The sequence below is a fragment of the Carcharhinus amblyrhynchos genome, chromosome 24 (assembly GCF_965287045.1).
Source record: "Carcharhinus amblyrhynchos chromosome 24, sCarAmb.v2.hapA, whole genome shotgun sequence".
NCBI lineage: Eukaryota > Metazoa > Chordata > Chondrichthyes > Carcharhiniformes > Carcharhinidae > Carcharhinus > Carcharhinus amblyrhynchos.
In genome coordinates, this window is record NC_137347.1 from 2,817,953 (window position 1) to 2,834,970 (window position 17,018).

At 46.6% G+C, this 17,018-nt stretch overlaps 1 protein-coding gene across 1 annotated transcript in view; it reads right to left on the bottom strand.

The window, feature by feature from the left end:
* The window catches only part of LOC145357701 (collagen alpha-1(XVI) chain-like), a 124,716-nt gene that overhangs the window by 38,750 nt on the left and 68,948 nt on the right, over window positions 1-17,018 (bottom strand). The window contains exons 7-8 of the mRNA XM_080211127.1: window positions 7,129-7,146; window positions 6,257-6,283 (exon numbers count right to left, since the gene is read on the bottom strand). Coding sequence (XP_080067253.1) covers window positions 6,257-6,283; window positions 7,129-7,146 — 45 coding nt within the window. The remainder of the gene's footprint in view (window positions 1-6,256; window positions 6,284-7,128; window positions 7,147-17,018) is intronic.

Genomic DNA, 17,018 nt, shown 5'->3' on the forward strand with positions numbered 1-17,018 from the left:
CTGGACACTAAGGGACAATTTCTTAGCACGGCCAATCAACCTAACCCGCACATCTTTGGTCTGTGGGAGGAAACCCACGCAGACACGGGGAGAATGTGCAAACTCCCACACAGACAGTGACCCGAGCCGGGAATCGAACCCAGCTCCCTGGAGCTGGGAAGCAGCAGTGCTAACCCACTGTGCTACTGTGCTGCCTTTGTGCTTTCTGCTCTGGTATCCCAAACACGTCTCGAAATACACAACCGTTCCGAGTCGACTCCACTCCACTTTCTGCGCATTCTTTCTCCAAAAGGTAAGAGTAAACTTCATTTAATGATACACCCAGAATGGACAATAAATGCTGGCCAGCCAGTGACACCCACATCCCGTTGATTGAATAAAAGCCAGGGTTGATGAAATGTAACCCCTGTCTACCCTTGTTGACTGCAAAAGTCTTGTGCAATATAAGTTGCAGCGACTGCATTGTTGTAAGGTGTTATCTTTGGGCCTTCCCTGAATCCTAAAGATCTACAACACAAATCTATCCTCACTTATTCAGGTTTCATTTTTAGTCACTTTAGAATTGGAAGACATTCTGGACTCATGGAAAGAGCTGCATCTGAATCTGATTCAACAGCTAATCTGTGCTACTTTGGATACAAAGCAGATGTTATGTCACAGGGCGTGTGATCCACAGGCCAGGTTAATGATCCAGAGAATGAGAGGCGAAATCCCATCACGCAGTCGGGAAATTAAATTCAATGAATTAAACCAGATTCCAATTCTGCCATCAGTGACCACAAAAGTAGCAGAATCGTAGAACCCTACAGTACCCTACTCGGCCCATCGAGTCTGCACCCAGGCCCTACCCCCCCCACCCCTACATATTTTACCCACTAACCTACACATCCCTGGACACTAAGGGGCAATTTCTTAGCATGGTCAATCAACCAAACCCGCACATCTTTGGACTGTGGGAGGAAACCGGAGCACCCGGAGGAAACCCACGCAGACACGAGGAGAATGTGCAAACTCCCACACAGACAGTGACCCGAGCCGGGAATCGAACCCTGGAGCTGTGAAGCAGCAGTGCTAACCCACTGTGCTACCGCGCCGCCCAGATTGTTGTAAAAAGTCTACTGCTTTACTAACGCCTCTTAGAGGAGGAAATCTCTGCATTAGAGTGTGCCAGAGTGTTCTTGGTGCATCTCTCTTCTTTTTCATCGAATCATAGAATCCAGGGGACCATTCTTCCCATAAAGTCTGCACCTACCCGGGCCCTATCCCCGTAACCCCATAAATTTATCCCATTAATTGCTCTAACACATCCCGGGATACTAAGGGGCAATTTAGCATGGCCAATGCACCAAACCCGCACATTTGTGGACTGTGGGAGGAAACCGGAGAACTCAGAGGAAGCCCATGCCGACACAGGGAGAACGTGGAAACTCCACACAGACAGTGGCCCAGTTTGGGAATTGAACCCGGGTCCCTGGCGCTGTGAGGCAGCAGTGCTAACCCACTGTGACACAAGTAGTCTATTTCCATTTCCCATTGGGCGGCACATTAGCACAGTGGGTTAGCACTGTTGCTTCACAGCTCCAGGGACCTGGGTTCGATTCCCTGCTCGGGTCACTGTCCGTGTGGAGTTTGCACATTCTCCCCGTGTCTGCGTGGGTTTCCTCCGGGTGCTCCGGTTTCCTCCCACAGTCCAAAGATGTGCGGGTTAGGTTAATTGGCCGTGCTAAATTGCCCCTTAGTGTCCTGAGTTGGGTAGGTTAGAGGGATTAGTTGGTAATATAGGGGGATAGGGCCTGGGTGGGATTGTGGTCGGTGCAGACTTGATGGGCCAAATGGCCTCTTTCTGCACTGTAGGGTTTCTATGATTTTCTATTTCCCGCACTGTGTTCACTTCACCTGCGTAAGTCTCCATCCCCTGTACAGCCATCAGCTGAGAGGTCAAATATCAGTGCGGCTGCTGGTGTGAGTGAGAGTGGAGAGTGAGCAAACAGCGAGTGTGATGAGTGAGCTAGTTTACAGCTAAATGCAACTAAACTCGGGACAAATTGCCCACGCCTGTTCCAGAGTGGCCTAATTTGCAATCTAGGAAACATGTCTTGGCGCAGTCGAGAAAATAAATTGGTCGGAGCAAGTCTCTTAACAAAAGCAGTCATGTTTGCCCAGCAGGAGTAATTATAGACTCACTCTGTACTGAAACCCAAACGAAGGTATAATCTACACCACATGCTAAAACCAAATGCCAGCGCGGGTTTAAGTTGCAAAGCTTCAGACAATTGATTTTTCTACAGGCTGTAGCACTCAACTATGAAGACACACTTGGCACAGGGGGGTTGGAATGTTGCTGCAACTGGCGATTGGCAATGTGCCATCACTAACTGGTTTTGTCTTCAGCATTGTGTCAATCTTTTTTGGCACTGCCACTGTTAGTCACCGTAATGAGGTATATGACGTAGCGAGGATTCATATTTGCCCATCAACGCACAATTAAATATATAAATGATCTTGCAATGGGGACAAAGTAGAAATGGTTGAAAGCTTCGAGGTTTTAGGTGTCCAAATCACAGCAACCTGTCCTGGTCCCCCCCATGCCGACGCTATAGTTAAGAAAGCCCACTAATGCCTCTGTTTTTTTCAGAGGATTGAGGAAATTTGGCATGTCCGCTACGGCGCTCACCAACTTGTACAGATGTACCATAGAAAGCCTCCTTTCTGGTTGTATCACAGTTTGGGTCTGGGCTCCTGCTCTGCCCAAGGCCGCAAGGAACTACAGAAGGTCACAAATGTAACCCAATCCATCACACAAACCAGCCTCCCATCCATTAACTCTGTCTACACTTCCTGCTATCTTGGAAAAGCAGCCAGGACCCCACGCACCCCGGATACTCTCTCTTCCTCCACCAGGAAAAAGATACAAAAGTCTGAGGTCACGTACCAACCGACTCAAGAACAACTTCTTCCCAGCTGCCATCAGACTTCTGAATGGGCCGACCTCGCATTAAGTTGATCTTTCTCTACACCCTAGCTGTGACTGTAACACTACATTCTGCACCCTCTCTTTTCCTTCTCTATGAACGGTATGCTTTGTCTGCATCGCACGCAAGAAATAATACTTTTCACTTCATACTAATACACATGACAATAATAAATCAAGTCAAAGCTAACCAATTGAACTAGACGCTCAGAGAAAAGTTTGGTTAGTGCAGCTATACATTGTTTTTCTATCTTCTTTTTATATTCCCCTCATCGCCTGAAGACCCTGGCTTTTGTGAATATTTGGTTTCATGGGTACCCCCATGGTCACTCTTCCTGTTGGCGTTGAGTGTAATAGGATGGTCTAGTTGACATCCATATTACTAGCAATCATTGTCATATCATCAATGTGCTTCACCTCACTGTCCTGTCTTTGTTATAAATTCAAATAATATTGAAACAATGGGTGGGATTTTCCAGCCCTGCTCAGTCTGAGATCGGGAAATCCCATCTGAGGTCTATGTACCTTTGCATGGTTCATATCCCGCCTGATTCCCTTGGCAGGCGGGTCTGGAAAATTCAACCCAATTGGTTTAAATCACCTTCTCAAAAGTCGTGGCCAGAATTCTCCAGTCTCGCATCGATGGGTTCCTCTGCAGCGACAGCCAACGTGCTGTGGCGGGAGCTTCCCATTGTAGCCACCCCCCACTCTGCCGGGAAATCCCCCAACAGGTCTGTGCTGCTAACAGGGCCAGAGAATTCCGGCAAACAGCCAGAGTATTCCAGCCCTGCCTTTTCCCCGTGGCAGGTAACGTCATTAAAGATAGTTTTCATCATAGTTCTGCCTCAGAGAAACAATAAAAAAACCTCATATCTGTGTAGAATCTTTGATTTTGTAAAGCATCCCAAGGTGCTTAAAACAGGCGCAGCGTCCAAAAGCATCGGACATTAGAGTCCATTACCAAAAGATCATTCAAAAAGATAGATTTTAATGAGCGTCTTAAAGGAAGGAGGCAAAGTAGAGGCAAGGTTTAGGCGGGGAATCCCAGAGTGTCGAGTCAAGGCAGCTGAAGGTACATTCTCATAGCATCATAGAAAAACTACAGCACAAACAGGCCCTTCGGCCCACAAGTTGCGCCGATCTTGTCTCTACTGACTAAGTTTACCTATAACCCTCAATCCCATGAACTCATCCAGGAGTCTCTTAAAAGACCCTATCGAATTTGCCTCCACCACCACCGACGGCAGCCCATTCCACTCACCCACCACCCTCTGAGTGAAAAACTTACCCCTGACATCTCCTCTGTACCTACTCCCCAGCACCTTAAACCTGTGTCCTCTTGTGGCAGCCATTTCAGCCCTGGGAAATAGCCTCTGAGAATCCACGCGATCAACACCTCTCAACATCTTATACACCTCTATCAGGTCACCCCTCATTCTTCGTCTCTCCAAGGAAAAAAGATCGAGCTCTCTCAATCTATCCTCATAAGGCATGCCACCCAATCCAGGTAACATCCTTGCAAATCTCCTCTGCACCCTCTCAATGGCTTCCACATCCTTCTTGTAATGAGGTGACCAGAACTGAGCGCAGGCTCCAAGTGGGGTCTGACCAGGGTCTTATAAAGTGGCAGCATTATCTCCCGACTCCTAAACTCAATCCCTTGATTGATGAAGGCCAGTACACCATACACCTTCTTAACCACATCCTCCACTTGCAAAGCTGATTTGAGAGTCCTATGAACCCGGACCCCAAGATCTTTCCACACTGCTAAGTGTCTTACCCTTGATATTATATTCCTTCATCCCATTTGGCCTGCCAAAATGGACCACTACACATTTATCCGCATTGAAGTCCATCTGCCACTTCTCCGCATCCTATCTATGTCTCGTTGCAACTTCTGACATCCCTCCAGACTATCCACAACACCACCAACCTTCGTGTCGTTGGCAAACTTACCAACCCATCCCTCCACTTCCTCATCCAGGTCATTTATAAAAATCACAAACAGTTCTCCATTGGTAAATGATTAAAATTGGGGATTTTAACATGGCTAGAGTTCGGAAAACGGAGAGCTGTGGGACTGAGAGAGATGACAGACAGAGGGAGGGGTGAGCCCATGGAGGGAAAACAAGGTTGAGTATTTTAACATTGAGACACAGCTGGACTGGGAGGCAATGGAAGCCGGAGAGGACAGAGGTGAATGGGAAAAGCATTGACAGGAAGTGAAAGCATGGTGCAAAAATCTCTCAGCTCTGATTGGCAATTGGTTCCAACAATTGGATGGTGAGAAAAAAAATTGGGAAGGTCTGCATCCGTCCGGAGGGAGCCCAATGGGAAACTGTAAGATGCTGCAATGAGCAAACAGCAGACTGACTGTTCCTGCAGAGGATGGGAGGCTGGAAAATCCTGGCCAGAATTTTTGAGAAGACGATTTTCAAAAGAAAAATAAGAAATGTCACTTTTTTACTGAAAAATAAAGCATTTGTTGGTTTTAAAAGCCCAATAATGTGAAAGGACTTGAAGAAGTCACCTTTGCAGCCCTCATTAAAATCCAGGTTTGGGTGAGAGGTTGTATGGATGGGCTATTGGGTTTTTAAGATTAATGTTTTGCCAGTTGTAGCGATTGTGGTTCCTGCATCTTTAAGACAGCACAGCGGAAGAGGGGCACCTGACTTGGGGGACCAACAGCGGGCGATCACCCCAGAGTGTGGACTCCTCTCTGGGGCAGGATACATCTGGAGGCCACGTAGTAAACACATCAGCACTGGAGCAGCTGGGCAGACTGCTCGAGGGTTGCAAATTCCTGGACCAAGTTTCTCTGTATCAATAAATACCTTTTTGTTTCGAACAAAGCTGGAAGCATATTGACGACACCAAAGCATCGTAATAACTGAAGGGAGCAGATATTGCTGTATCCAGTCGCAAGGTTGTGTTTACTGGGGGCTTATCCAATAACCCTGACCAATTTCTATCCTGTCCTCACCCAAGAAACTCTGACCCCACTCAGATCGAGATCAGCGTGGACAGCACCGCACACTTTTTGATTTTGAATGGTTGGGAGTACAGTACGTACTGGTCAGGTATACAATCACTTTCTTTGTGTATATCTAACTGGTAAGCAAGGAAAGCGGATGCAGTTGATTACAAATGAGTGAAAACAATTAGTATCAGGCAGAAAAGGCTGAGATATCACAACAAATAGCAGAATTAGCGTTAAAATCCATCAAAGAGTAAGGTTCACTCGACCGATTCAGATACGTTAATGTGAGGAAGTTTAATACTCACTGGCTCTCCCTTCTCCCCTTGTAGACACTGGAAATAAAGAAGGAAAAGTCAGCCAGCTTGCCCATCGGGGATTTTACAGGATACAAGAGGGGGGTAGGGGGAATGTGGGTGCAGGGTGACTGGTTCCGAGCTCGAAGGCAGCAATGAGCCTGGGACAGGACCCTCAGGATGGATCTAAATACCATGGGCCAGCTGTCAGCGGCAGGCGTACCTTCAGGGACCGTCCGCAGCTCCGAGCCTCAGGGCAGCCAATCGCACGATCGAGCCTCAGGTGGGTGCTGGGAGGAAGGAGAGGCCAGGCTGGGGGTATAGGGATTGTCATGGCAGCCAGCACAGGCCAGAATTCCTGTGGAAGGGGGGGAGGAACAAGGCTGTTCCCCCGCACTGAATTCTGTAAATGTCTCAGTGATCTGCGAGGGAACTGTAAGCTCGCTTTTCGCCCTGAACACTCTTTTCACCGACCCATCCTGGACTGATTATTTAAATCAGGAATGATCGGAGCCTTCCGCTCTCAACTCTGGGATCTAGCTTCCAGTTCTCCAGGCTTTTTGTCATCTGAAACCTGGCAACCACAGACAGACAGAATAAATACAAGTCTTATTTTCCCGAGTGTACATTCCACTCTATGAAATTCTACAGAACCAAACCTTTCCAATTCCCTCTCACTCTTCACGTTACAAAACCCTAACGTGAGTGATTAGGAAGTGTTTGTGATCCATTGGGATTCCACACAGTGGGAATTAATGAGAGAGGCCTTTTGGTTCTGAAGATTTGTTACTCTGCACAGTGAGAGTTCAACCTGTTGCTCCCAAGATCCTGAAATATCAACAGTAAGTTCCTGACAGTGATGAATACAGGAGATTGTTACTTACCATAGCACAGCCATCACCCTGGAGGGAAAATATACAAAAAAACAAGTGTCAATATGAAACACTGCAAAGTATCCTTTAGGCATTGTACAAGATCTCAAAGACATTCAAGAGGTCCTGAACTCAGCTGACATCTAGAGGGCAGCACTGGCCAGAAGAATGACACCTCCTCATTTTACAATGAGCTTTGTCCACATCTTAGGAGCTAACAGCAGAACGACATGGGGATAGATCCCTGAGCAGATCACATAATGACATGGGAATAGATCCCTGAGCAGATCACATAATGACATGGGAATAGATCCTTGAGCAGATCACATGACATGGGAATAGATCCCTGAGCAGATCACATGTCCACACACCAGACCAGAGATTGGACTATGATAATAAGAACATAAGAACATAAGAAATAGGAGCAGGAGTAGGCCATCTAGCCCTTCGAGCCTGCCCCGCCATTCAATAAGATCATGGCTGATCTGTCGTGGCTCAGTTCCACTTTCCCGCCCTCTCCCCATAACCCTTAATCCCCTCGCTTATCAAAAACCCATCAACCCGCGTCTTAAATATATTTAGCGAGGCAGCCTCCACCACTTCAACGGGCAGAGAATTCCAGAGATTCACCACCCTTTGAGTGAAGAAGTCCCTCCTCAACTCCGTTCTAAACCGCCCCCCCTTTATCTTGAGGCTGTGCCCTCTGGTCCTACTGTCCTTTCTGAGCAGGAAGAGTCTCTCCACCTCTATCCTATCCATCCCATTCATCATCTTATACGTCTCAATGAGATCTCCCCTCATTCTTCTAAACTCTAACGAGTACAAGCCTAGTTTATTCAGCCTCTCCTCATAGCTCAATAATGGTGGGGTGCAGGGGGTGGGGGAACCAGGAGGATGAGCAATCAGATGATGTCTTAAAGGTCCTGCAGTATCAGTCTGGACAGCAGCAGTGGACACACAAACTGCCCTCCGTGCTCTCAACTGTGCAGAGATAAAATCACTCAGGGTTCCTACTCCTGCCCACTGCTTGGTAGTGAGATGGGACCAGGGTTGCAATCCCCTGGTTGAATAGCTTCCCAGCATCGGTAGATGCACAGGCAAAAAGACCTTACCATTTATTCAAAAATATAAGAAGACAAGAAATAGGAACAGGAATAGACCTGGGAGGTGCGATGGCAAGGTGGTTAGCACTGTTGTCTCACAGCATCAGTGACCTGGGTTCAAGTCCAGCCTTGGGTGACTGGGTGGAGTTTGCACCTTCCCCCAGTGTCCGTGTGGGTTTCCTCTGGGTGCTCCAGTTTCTTCCCAAAGTCCAAAGATGTGTATGGATTAGCAATGGGAAATGTACGGAGTTACCTATGTTGTTTAAGGTTTACTTAGATAGACACGTGAGTGAAACAGGGATGGAGGGATATAGGAGACTGTTTTCAATAAGGATCAGAGCCTCGGGACGTTCCTGGAAATCTAATGTTACATGTGTTGATGTTTTGTCTCTTTTACTCCGCAGGTGTGTCGGTCCACCTTGTTGTCTAACGAGAGGCATACACACGATGGGTTGTGCGTGGGCTGCTCTTGGATGTTTCGACAGTGGCCTAGTACTTTGCGTCGTTGTGTGTGCTTAAAACTGGACCAGCAGATGGGCACCACAACAGCTCAGTGACTATCACTGTTTGCTGTGCAGATACATGGATTTGGGCCGGTGTCTGTGGGAGTTTGCACATTCTCCCCGTGCTTGCGTGGGTTTCCTCCGGGTGCTCCGGTTTCCTCCCACACCCCAAAGATGTGCTCTTAGGCTGATTGGTGTAACAAATTGTCCCTAAATTATTCTCCCCTCAATCTGGTTTCCAGTGGGGGTTCCATCAGCATAGACATGGGTCAAGGGTGGAGGAGGAAAAGCACATTGTTAAGATGGCGGCGTGGGCTCGTTGGGCCGAAGGGCCTGTTTCCCGTGCTGTGTTGTTCTTTATGGGGATAGAGTGGGGGAGAGGACTTGGGTAGGTTCCTCTGTCAGAGACAGTACAGACTTGATGGGCTGAATAGTGCACTATAGGGATTCAATGATTGGAGACCATTTGGCCCATTGAGTCTCCTCTCCATTCAATATGACGAGGCTGGTCTTCAGTTTCAACCTTCCCTCCTGTTCCCCACATCCATTAATTCCCTGAGAAACCAAAACCCGTCTATCCCAATCGTAAATCTATTCAACAATGGAGTATCCACATTCCTCTAGAGAAGAGAATTCCAAAGATTCGCAACCCTTTGAGTGAAATAATTTCCCATCTCAGTCTGAACCAACGATTTACTTATCCTGAGGCCGTGTCCCCAGTTCAGGATTCCGCAGCCATCAATCTCCCAGTGTCAAATACATTCTGAGTCTTGAACGTTCCAAGGTGGAATGGCATTGCAATGGGAAGCAAAGTGAGTTAGTAACGCTTTGGAATATGATCAAAGTGATGAAAAACTATCCTTGTTTAGAATCATAGAAGAACTACAGCACAAACAGGCCCTTCGGCCCACAAGTTACGCCGATCATATCTCTACCTACTAGGCTCACCGATAACCCTCAATCCTATTAAGTCCCATGTACTCATCCAGAAGTCTCTTAAAAGACCCTATCGAATTTGCCTCCGCCACCACCGAAGGCAGCCCATTCCACTCACTCACCACCCTCTGAGTGAAAAACTTACCCCTGACATCTCGTGGCACGGTAGCACAGTGGGTTAGCACTGCTGCTTCACAGTTCCAGGGTCCAGGGTTCGATTCCTGGCTCGGGTCACTGTCGGTGTGGAGTTTGCACATTCTCCTGGTGTCTGCGTGGGTTTCCTCCGGGTGCTCCGGTTTCCTCCCACAGTCCAAAGATGTGCGGGTTAGGTTGATTGGCCATGCTAAGAAACTGCCCCTTCGTGGAGGTTAGAGGGATTAGTGGGTGAAATATGTAGGGATATGGGGGTAGGGCCTGGGTGGGATTGTGTTTGGTGCAGACTCGATGGGCCGAAGGGCCTCTTTCTGCACTGTAGGGTTCTGTGATCTATCTCCTCTGTACCTGCTCCCCAGCATCTTAAACCTGTGTCCTCTTGTGGCAGCCATTTCAGCCTGGGAAATAGCCTCTGAGAATCTACCCGATCAATATCTCTCAACAGCTTCTACACCTCTATCAGGTGTATAATTGTAAAGGTCCAAAAATGAAGAAAGTTGGGCAGTTTGTTAGCTGGGAAAATTGGGTTTTGGATCTGGCACTGGTTGATAACTTTACTCATTGTACCAGTGATGTTGGCCATGGAGAAACACCACACTGGGACAGTGCTCAGTGCTGGTGAGCCGCTTGTAGTAATGCCCCTGTACTAGCCACTGGACAGGGCTAGCTCTTTAAGTCAGAAAGTTGCCATCTTAAAGCAGATTGCAGACACTTGAATTCACAATCTAGACTGACAATGCGGAGAGCTGCACTGTCAGAGGAACTGGCTTTCAGATGAGACACTAAATGGGGGCTCTCTCAGGTAGATACAAAGGCTGCCACGATGTGATATTAAATAATAGTCAGATTGTAGTCCTTACCAATATTCTTCCCTTGAACAACACCACTGAAACAGATGGTGAGGTCATTTACCGCATTGCTGTTGGGGGGATCTTGCTGTGCATTACTGGCTGCCAAGCCTCCTCCGTCGCAGCAGTGACTACACGTTGAAAATGCTTCAGTAGCTGTGTGGCAGCTTGAGGCACCTCGGGTAAATGAGAGGCGCAGTAGAAATTGGGTGGGACAGATCGAGTGTGTTGACATCCTGGACCCAGTTATTTGGGGGAGAGAGTTCCAGATTCCATAGAAATCGTAGAAACTCTACAGTGCAGAAGGAGGCCATTTGGCCCATCAAGTCTGCACTGACTACAATCCCACCCAGGCGCCATCCCCACATCCCTACATATTTACCCACTAATCCTTCTAACCTACACATCTCAGGACACTTAGGGGCAATTTTTTTTTAGCATGGCCAGTCAACCTAACCCGCACATCTTTGGACTGTGGGAGGAAACCAGAGTACCAGTTGTTTTATTTTAAGATTATGAGCCAGGTTTTTGTGGTCGGAAGTCGAGTTGGGGGACATCCTGACTCAGCTCACCTATACCCTTTACGAAGAGCCCAGCCTACTGTATTTTGATTCTTTGGAAGCGGGGGGTAGAATGAAGTTGGGCAGACCGCCTTTGGAAAGAGGCCTGAGGTGGCAACAGAGGTGAACGGTGAGGTTGGCAGGCTGGAAAATCGACCTCCGCCCATCGGGACACTGGCACAGGTTTTAGTAATGAATGCCAGGCTCTGAAACCCTCACCTCTCATTCTCCTCCCTCCCCACCTCTGTTTCTCCCTTCTTTCTTCACTTTAATCAAAAAAAATCCCATGAAGCTCTCTGCTAAATGAACACTTGCATGGCTAAAATGAATAATTATCCTGCTTTCCAGAATCTGCCGCATTCCCTCCAGACAAACTGACTGCTTATAATGAAACGCTGCAGCTTAAAACAGTTTCCCTAAAACATAAAATTTATTAATAGCACAGCATCGTCACATAAGGAGGTAAAGGGAGAAATTGAAGGAGAGAGTTTGAGATCTTAAGGCCAATGGTGAAGTAATGAAAACTGAGACTGCGCAAAGGATCAGAATTGGAAGAACTCAGAAAGTTCTTGGGCTGAAGGAGGTTACAAGGAATGACCAAGGTTGATTCATGGAGATGTTTGAAAACAGGAATGAGAATTTTAAAGGTGAGGTGTTGCAACCCAAGCTGAGCCAGAGGGGGAAGTGGATGTCTTGATGACAAGAAGGATACAGGGTCAGGATTAACTCCGGGTCAAGGCAGAATCAAGACCCCATAATCCGTAACTCTGATTCATAAAAGAATTGACACCAAGATCGTTCACCAAGAAATTCGATAGTTGAATTAATTGAAGATATCTTAAAGTGCTGCTCTGATCGGTTTGTTCTAACTCTAAGCAATGTGGCCCCACTGCAATGTAAAGTTAAAGTTTATTTATTAGTCACTACTAAGGCTTACACAACTGACAATGAAGTTACTGTGAAATTCCCCTCTAGGCCTCAAATCTCCCACATTCACCTGGTCCCCTCCTTGACAAAACCCTTCCCAATCCTCAAAACCTCTAATCCCTTCTCCAAGAGAGCAAGGGCCGGTTTTTGTTGGAAATTTGTTAATGTTAATCCTTAGAGAGACAAAGGATAAGAGGTGACCTGATAGAGGTGTATAAGACGTTGCGAGATATTGATCGAGTGGATTCTCAGAGGCTATTTCCCAGGGCTGAAATGGTCGCTACGAGAGGACACAGGTTTAAGGTGCTGGGGAGCAGGTACAGAGGAGATGTGAGGGGTAAGTTTTTCACTCGGAGGGTGGTGAGTGAGTGGAATCGGCTGCCAGTGGTGGTGGTGGAGGTGGATTCGATAGGGTCTTTTAAGGGACTTCTGGACGAGTACATGGGACTTAGTAAGATAGAGGATTATAGGTAAGCCGGGTAGGTAGGGACATGTTCAGCGCAACTTGTGGGCCAAAGGGCCTGTTAGTGCTGTAGTTTTTCTATGTTCTCTGTTCCCCACAGCAGCAATATGCACAGTCCATTGTCCCCTTCATCCAGAGCAGTGAAGACTAATACAGCTTTACAGGCGGAGACTGTGTCTGATGGATTGCTGGAATTTTTGCAAACTCTATTTTACCAAAGCACGTGTCAACATCTAACCACTGCACCAAAAATGTAGCACCGGGAAATAGTGGCCCATAAAACTGGACTCCAAACAACAATCGTAAAAATATATGATTTGGCGTCAAGGTAAAACATCTCGGATTGAACCTGTTGTCAGGCACACTGTAAATAATGTTCATCTTCAGCTCCGTCAGTGCTCTGAAGGACGGAGTGGGTTAGGAGGTGAGATGCTGCTCCTTATATCATTTCCTACAAAATGATATTTCATTGTGAACATTAGTGAGACAATTTGCCTGTGTTGGTGGTTCAGGATTGGGATAAACCCTACCCTACTCCGTGAAACGCTCTTTCCAAGACACGAACCAAACCCCAGCTCTGGGCTTCCTCCGGGCAGGAATTCCATTCTTCCACTGAATCAACGGCCAGGATTTTCCAGCTCTCGCCAGTCAACAGGCTTTTGGCCGCTCCTCAAACTCTGCCATTTATCTCAATTTGCCGCCTCACACTCCCACCTTTCCAGTGTACCGGCTTCCCAGGAATGCTGCCCCACAGCGCCAGGGACCCGGGTTCGATTCCCGGCTTGGGTCACAATGTCTGTGTGGAGTCTGCACATTCTCCCCATGTCTGCGTGGGTTTCCTCCGGGTGCTCTGGTTTCCTCCCACAGCCCAAAAAACGTGCTGGTGCATTGGCCATGCTAAATTCTCCCTCAGTGTAACCCGAACAGGAGTGTGGTGACTAGGGGATTTTCACAGTAACATAAGAACATAAGAAATAGGAGCAGGAGTAGGCCATCTAGCCCTTCGAGCCTGCCCCGCCATTCAATAAGATCATGGCTGGTCTGTCGCTGCTCAGTTCCACATTCCCGCTTTCTCCCCATAACCCTTAATCCCCTCTCTTATCAAAAACCCATCAACCCGCTTCTTAAAAATATTTAGCGAGGCAGCCTCCACCACTTCAACGGGCAGAGAATTCCAGAGATTCACCACCCTTTGAGTGAAGAAGTTCCTCCTCAACTCCGTTCTAAACCGCCCAGTAACTTCATTGCAGTGTTAACGTAAGCTTACTTGTTACAGTAATAATTAAACAGACTCAGAGATACACTCCTGGAGTTTGGATTGGTTATTCGAAGTCAGGAAATGGAGTTAACTGCGAGAATCTGGGAAGTGGTTAAGCTCTGCTTTTTCCTTAGGGTTTACAACAATGCACAAATTGGTGGTTATTCAGTAAAATACAAAAAGATAAGTAAATCACTTAATGAAGTAATTATTTAAAACACATTATGGTGGCAGGACAGGTGATGTGTCAAGGCTGTGGGGCATACTGAATAACACTGTGATCCAGGGCAATGTCTAGTGATCAAGAAGGCGAATGGGATGTTGTCCTTTATAGCAAGGGGGATAGAATATAAAAGTAGGGAGGTCTTGCTGCAACTGTACAGGGCACTGGTGAGGCCACAGCTGGAGTACTGTGTGCAGTTTTGGTCACCGCACTTGCGGAAGGATATTTTGGCCTTGGAGGGAGTGCAGAGGAGGTTTACTAGGCTGATACTGGAGATGAGGGGGTTGGACTATGAAGAGAGATTGAATAGACTGGGTCTGTACTCATTAGAGTTTAGAAGGATGAGGGGGGATCTTATAGAGACATATAAGATAATGAAGGGGATGGATAGGGTAGAGGTAGAGAGATTCTTCCCACTCAGAAAGGATAGCAGGACTAGAGGGCACAGCCTCAAGATAAGCAGGGGGGCAGTTTAGATCAGAGTTGAGGAGGAACTTCTTCACTCAAAGGGTGGTGAATCTCTGGAATTCTCTGCCCGTTGAAGTGGTGGAGGCTGCCTCGCTGAATATATTTAAGTCACGGGTAGATAGGTTTCTGATAGACAAGGGAATTAAGGGTTATGGGGAGAAAGCGGGAAAGTGGAACTGATCCACTTCAGATCAGCCATGATCTTATTGAATGGCGGGGCAGGCTCAAAGGGCTAGATGGCCTACTCCTGCTCCTATTTCTTATGCTCTTATGAAACTTCAAATCTAACCGAATATCATTGCGGAGTTTGCACATTCTTGTCGTGTCTGCGTGGGTTTCCTCTGGGTGCTCTGGTTTCCTCTCACAGTCCAAAGATGTGTGGGTTAGGTTGACTGGCCATGCTAAAATTGGTTTCAGGAGAATTGGCAGGGTAAATATGAGAGGTTTTGGGGATAGGCCTGAGTAGGGTTGTTGTCAGTACAAGCTCGATGGGACGAGTGGTCTCTTTCTGCGCTGTAGAGATTCTAAGATTCTAAGAAATGTTCCTAGGTCCAAATGGATGGACGTAAGAAATAACAAGGGCAAGGAGACACTGGTCAGAATAGTCTGTTGGCGCCCTAACAGTAGCTATACTGTGGGATGGAGAATGAATCGGGGGTAATATGGCCATGTTATACCACATTCGCCACATTATAAGAAAGATATGGAGGCATTGGAAAGGGTACAGAGGAGGTTTACTAGGATGTTGCCTGGTATGGTGGGAAGGTCTTATGAGGAAAGGCTGAGGGACTTGAGGTTATTTTCGTTAGAGAGAAGAAGGCTAAGAGGTGACCTAATTGAGGCATACAAGATGATCAGAGGATTGGATAGGGTGGATAGTGAGAGCCTTTTTCCTCGGATGGTGATGGCTAACATGAGGGGGCATAGCTTTAAATTAAGGGGTGGTAATTATAGGACGGATGTCAGAGGTAGGTTTTTTACTCAGAGGGTAGTAAGGGTGTGGAATGCCCTGCCTGCAGCAGTTGTGGACTCGCCAACTTTAAGGGCATTCAAATGGTCAGTGGATAGGCATATGGATAACATTGGAATAGTTTAGGTTAGAGGGTCATTAGATTGGTTCCACTGGTCGGCACAACATCGAGGGCCGAAGGGCCTGTACTGCGCTGGAATGTTCTATGCTAAAAAAGGCAGTAAATAAATCATCGGTAATTTTAATCTTCATGTGAATTGGGACAATTAATTTGGTGGAGGAAGACATGTGGAATGATTCAGAGAGTGTATTCCAAACAGTTTCCTAGGACAACATCTTCTGCATCCAACCAGGCTATTTTGGAGCTGGTAATGTATAATGAGGCAGATTTAATAAGTAATCTCAGATCCACTAGGAAACAGTGACCACAACATGGCAGGACTTAGCATTCAGTTTGAGAGTGAGAAATTTGGGTCAGAAACAACTGTGCTAAACTTAAATAAGGGTAATTATAAAGGAGTGAAGGCAGAGTTGGCTGGAGTCGATGGGGAAACGAGGTCAGCAGGAACGACGCTGTTATGAAAATAGCTTGGTGACTCGGAACAAGGATATATCCCAGGAAGTAAGAAGGATTCTCGGGAAGCTATGGTTAGCAGAGGAAGTTAAAAGAAAACAACCTACAATGTGGCAAAGATTAGTGGTGAACCTGAGGCTTGGCAAAGTTTAAAAACCAATCAAAATAATAAAAAGGAAGAAGATAAATGACGAGAGTAAACCAGCATAAAAACTGACAGTAAAAGCCTCTTTAAATATTTAAAAAGAGAGAGGCCAAAGTGATCATTAGAGAATGAGACTCGGGGAATAATAATGGGGAATGAGGAAATGGCAGGGGAGTTAAGTAAATAATTCAGTCTTCATGGTAGAAGATACAAAGAACATTCCAAAAATACAAAATAGTCAAGGGGTAATTGAGGGGGAGGAAATACAGACAACAATCGAGAACCATCATAGGATGGAAACTAATAGGGCTGAACGTCGATAAATCCCCTAGAACTGATAGACTGCGTCCTGGGATCCAGCAGGAAGTAGCTATGATGTGGAGATGCCAGCATTGGACTGGAGTAAACACATTAGTGTTTAGTAGAAGTAGCTACAGAGGTAGTGGATGCAGTGGTAGTAAACTCCCAAAAATCCTTAACTTCTGGAAAGGTCCCAGAAGATTGGAAAGCTGCCATTGTTACACCCTTCTTCAATAAGGAGAGAGACAAAAACAAGTAACTATAAGCCAATTAGTGTAACATCTGGAACAGGATGTAATATCAGAGCCTTTAGAAATACAGAATCTAATCGAATAGAATCAGCGTGGCTTCAAGAAAAGAAATCACGTCTGACAAATTTATTAGAACTCTTTGAGGTGGTAACAAGCAGAATAAATAAAGGGAACTAGTAGATATAATATACTTGCATTTTCAAAAAGCATTCTGCTCAAA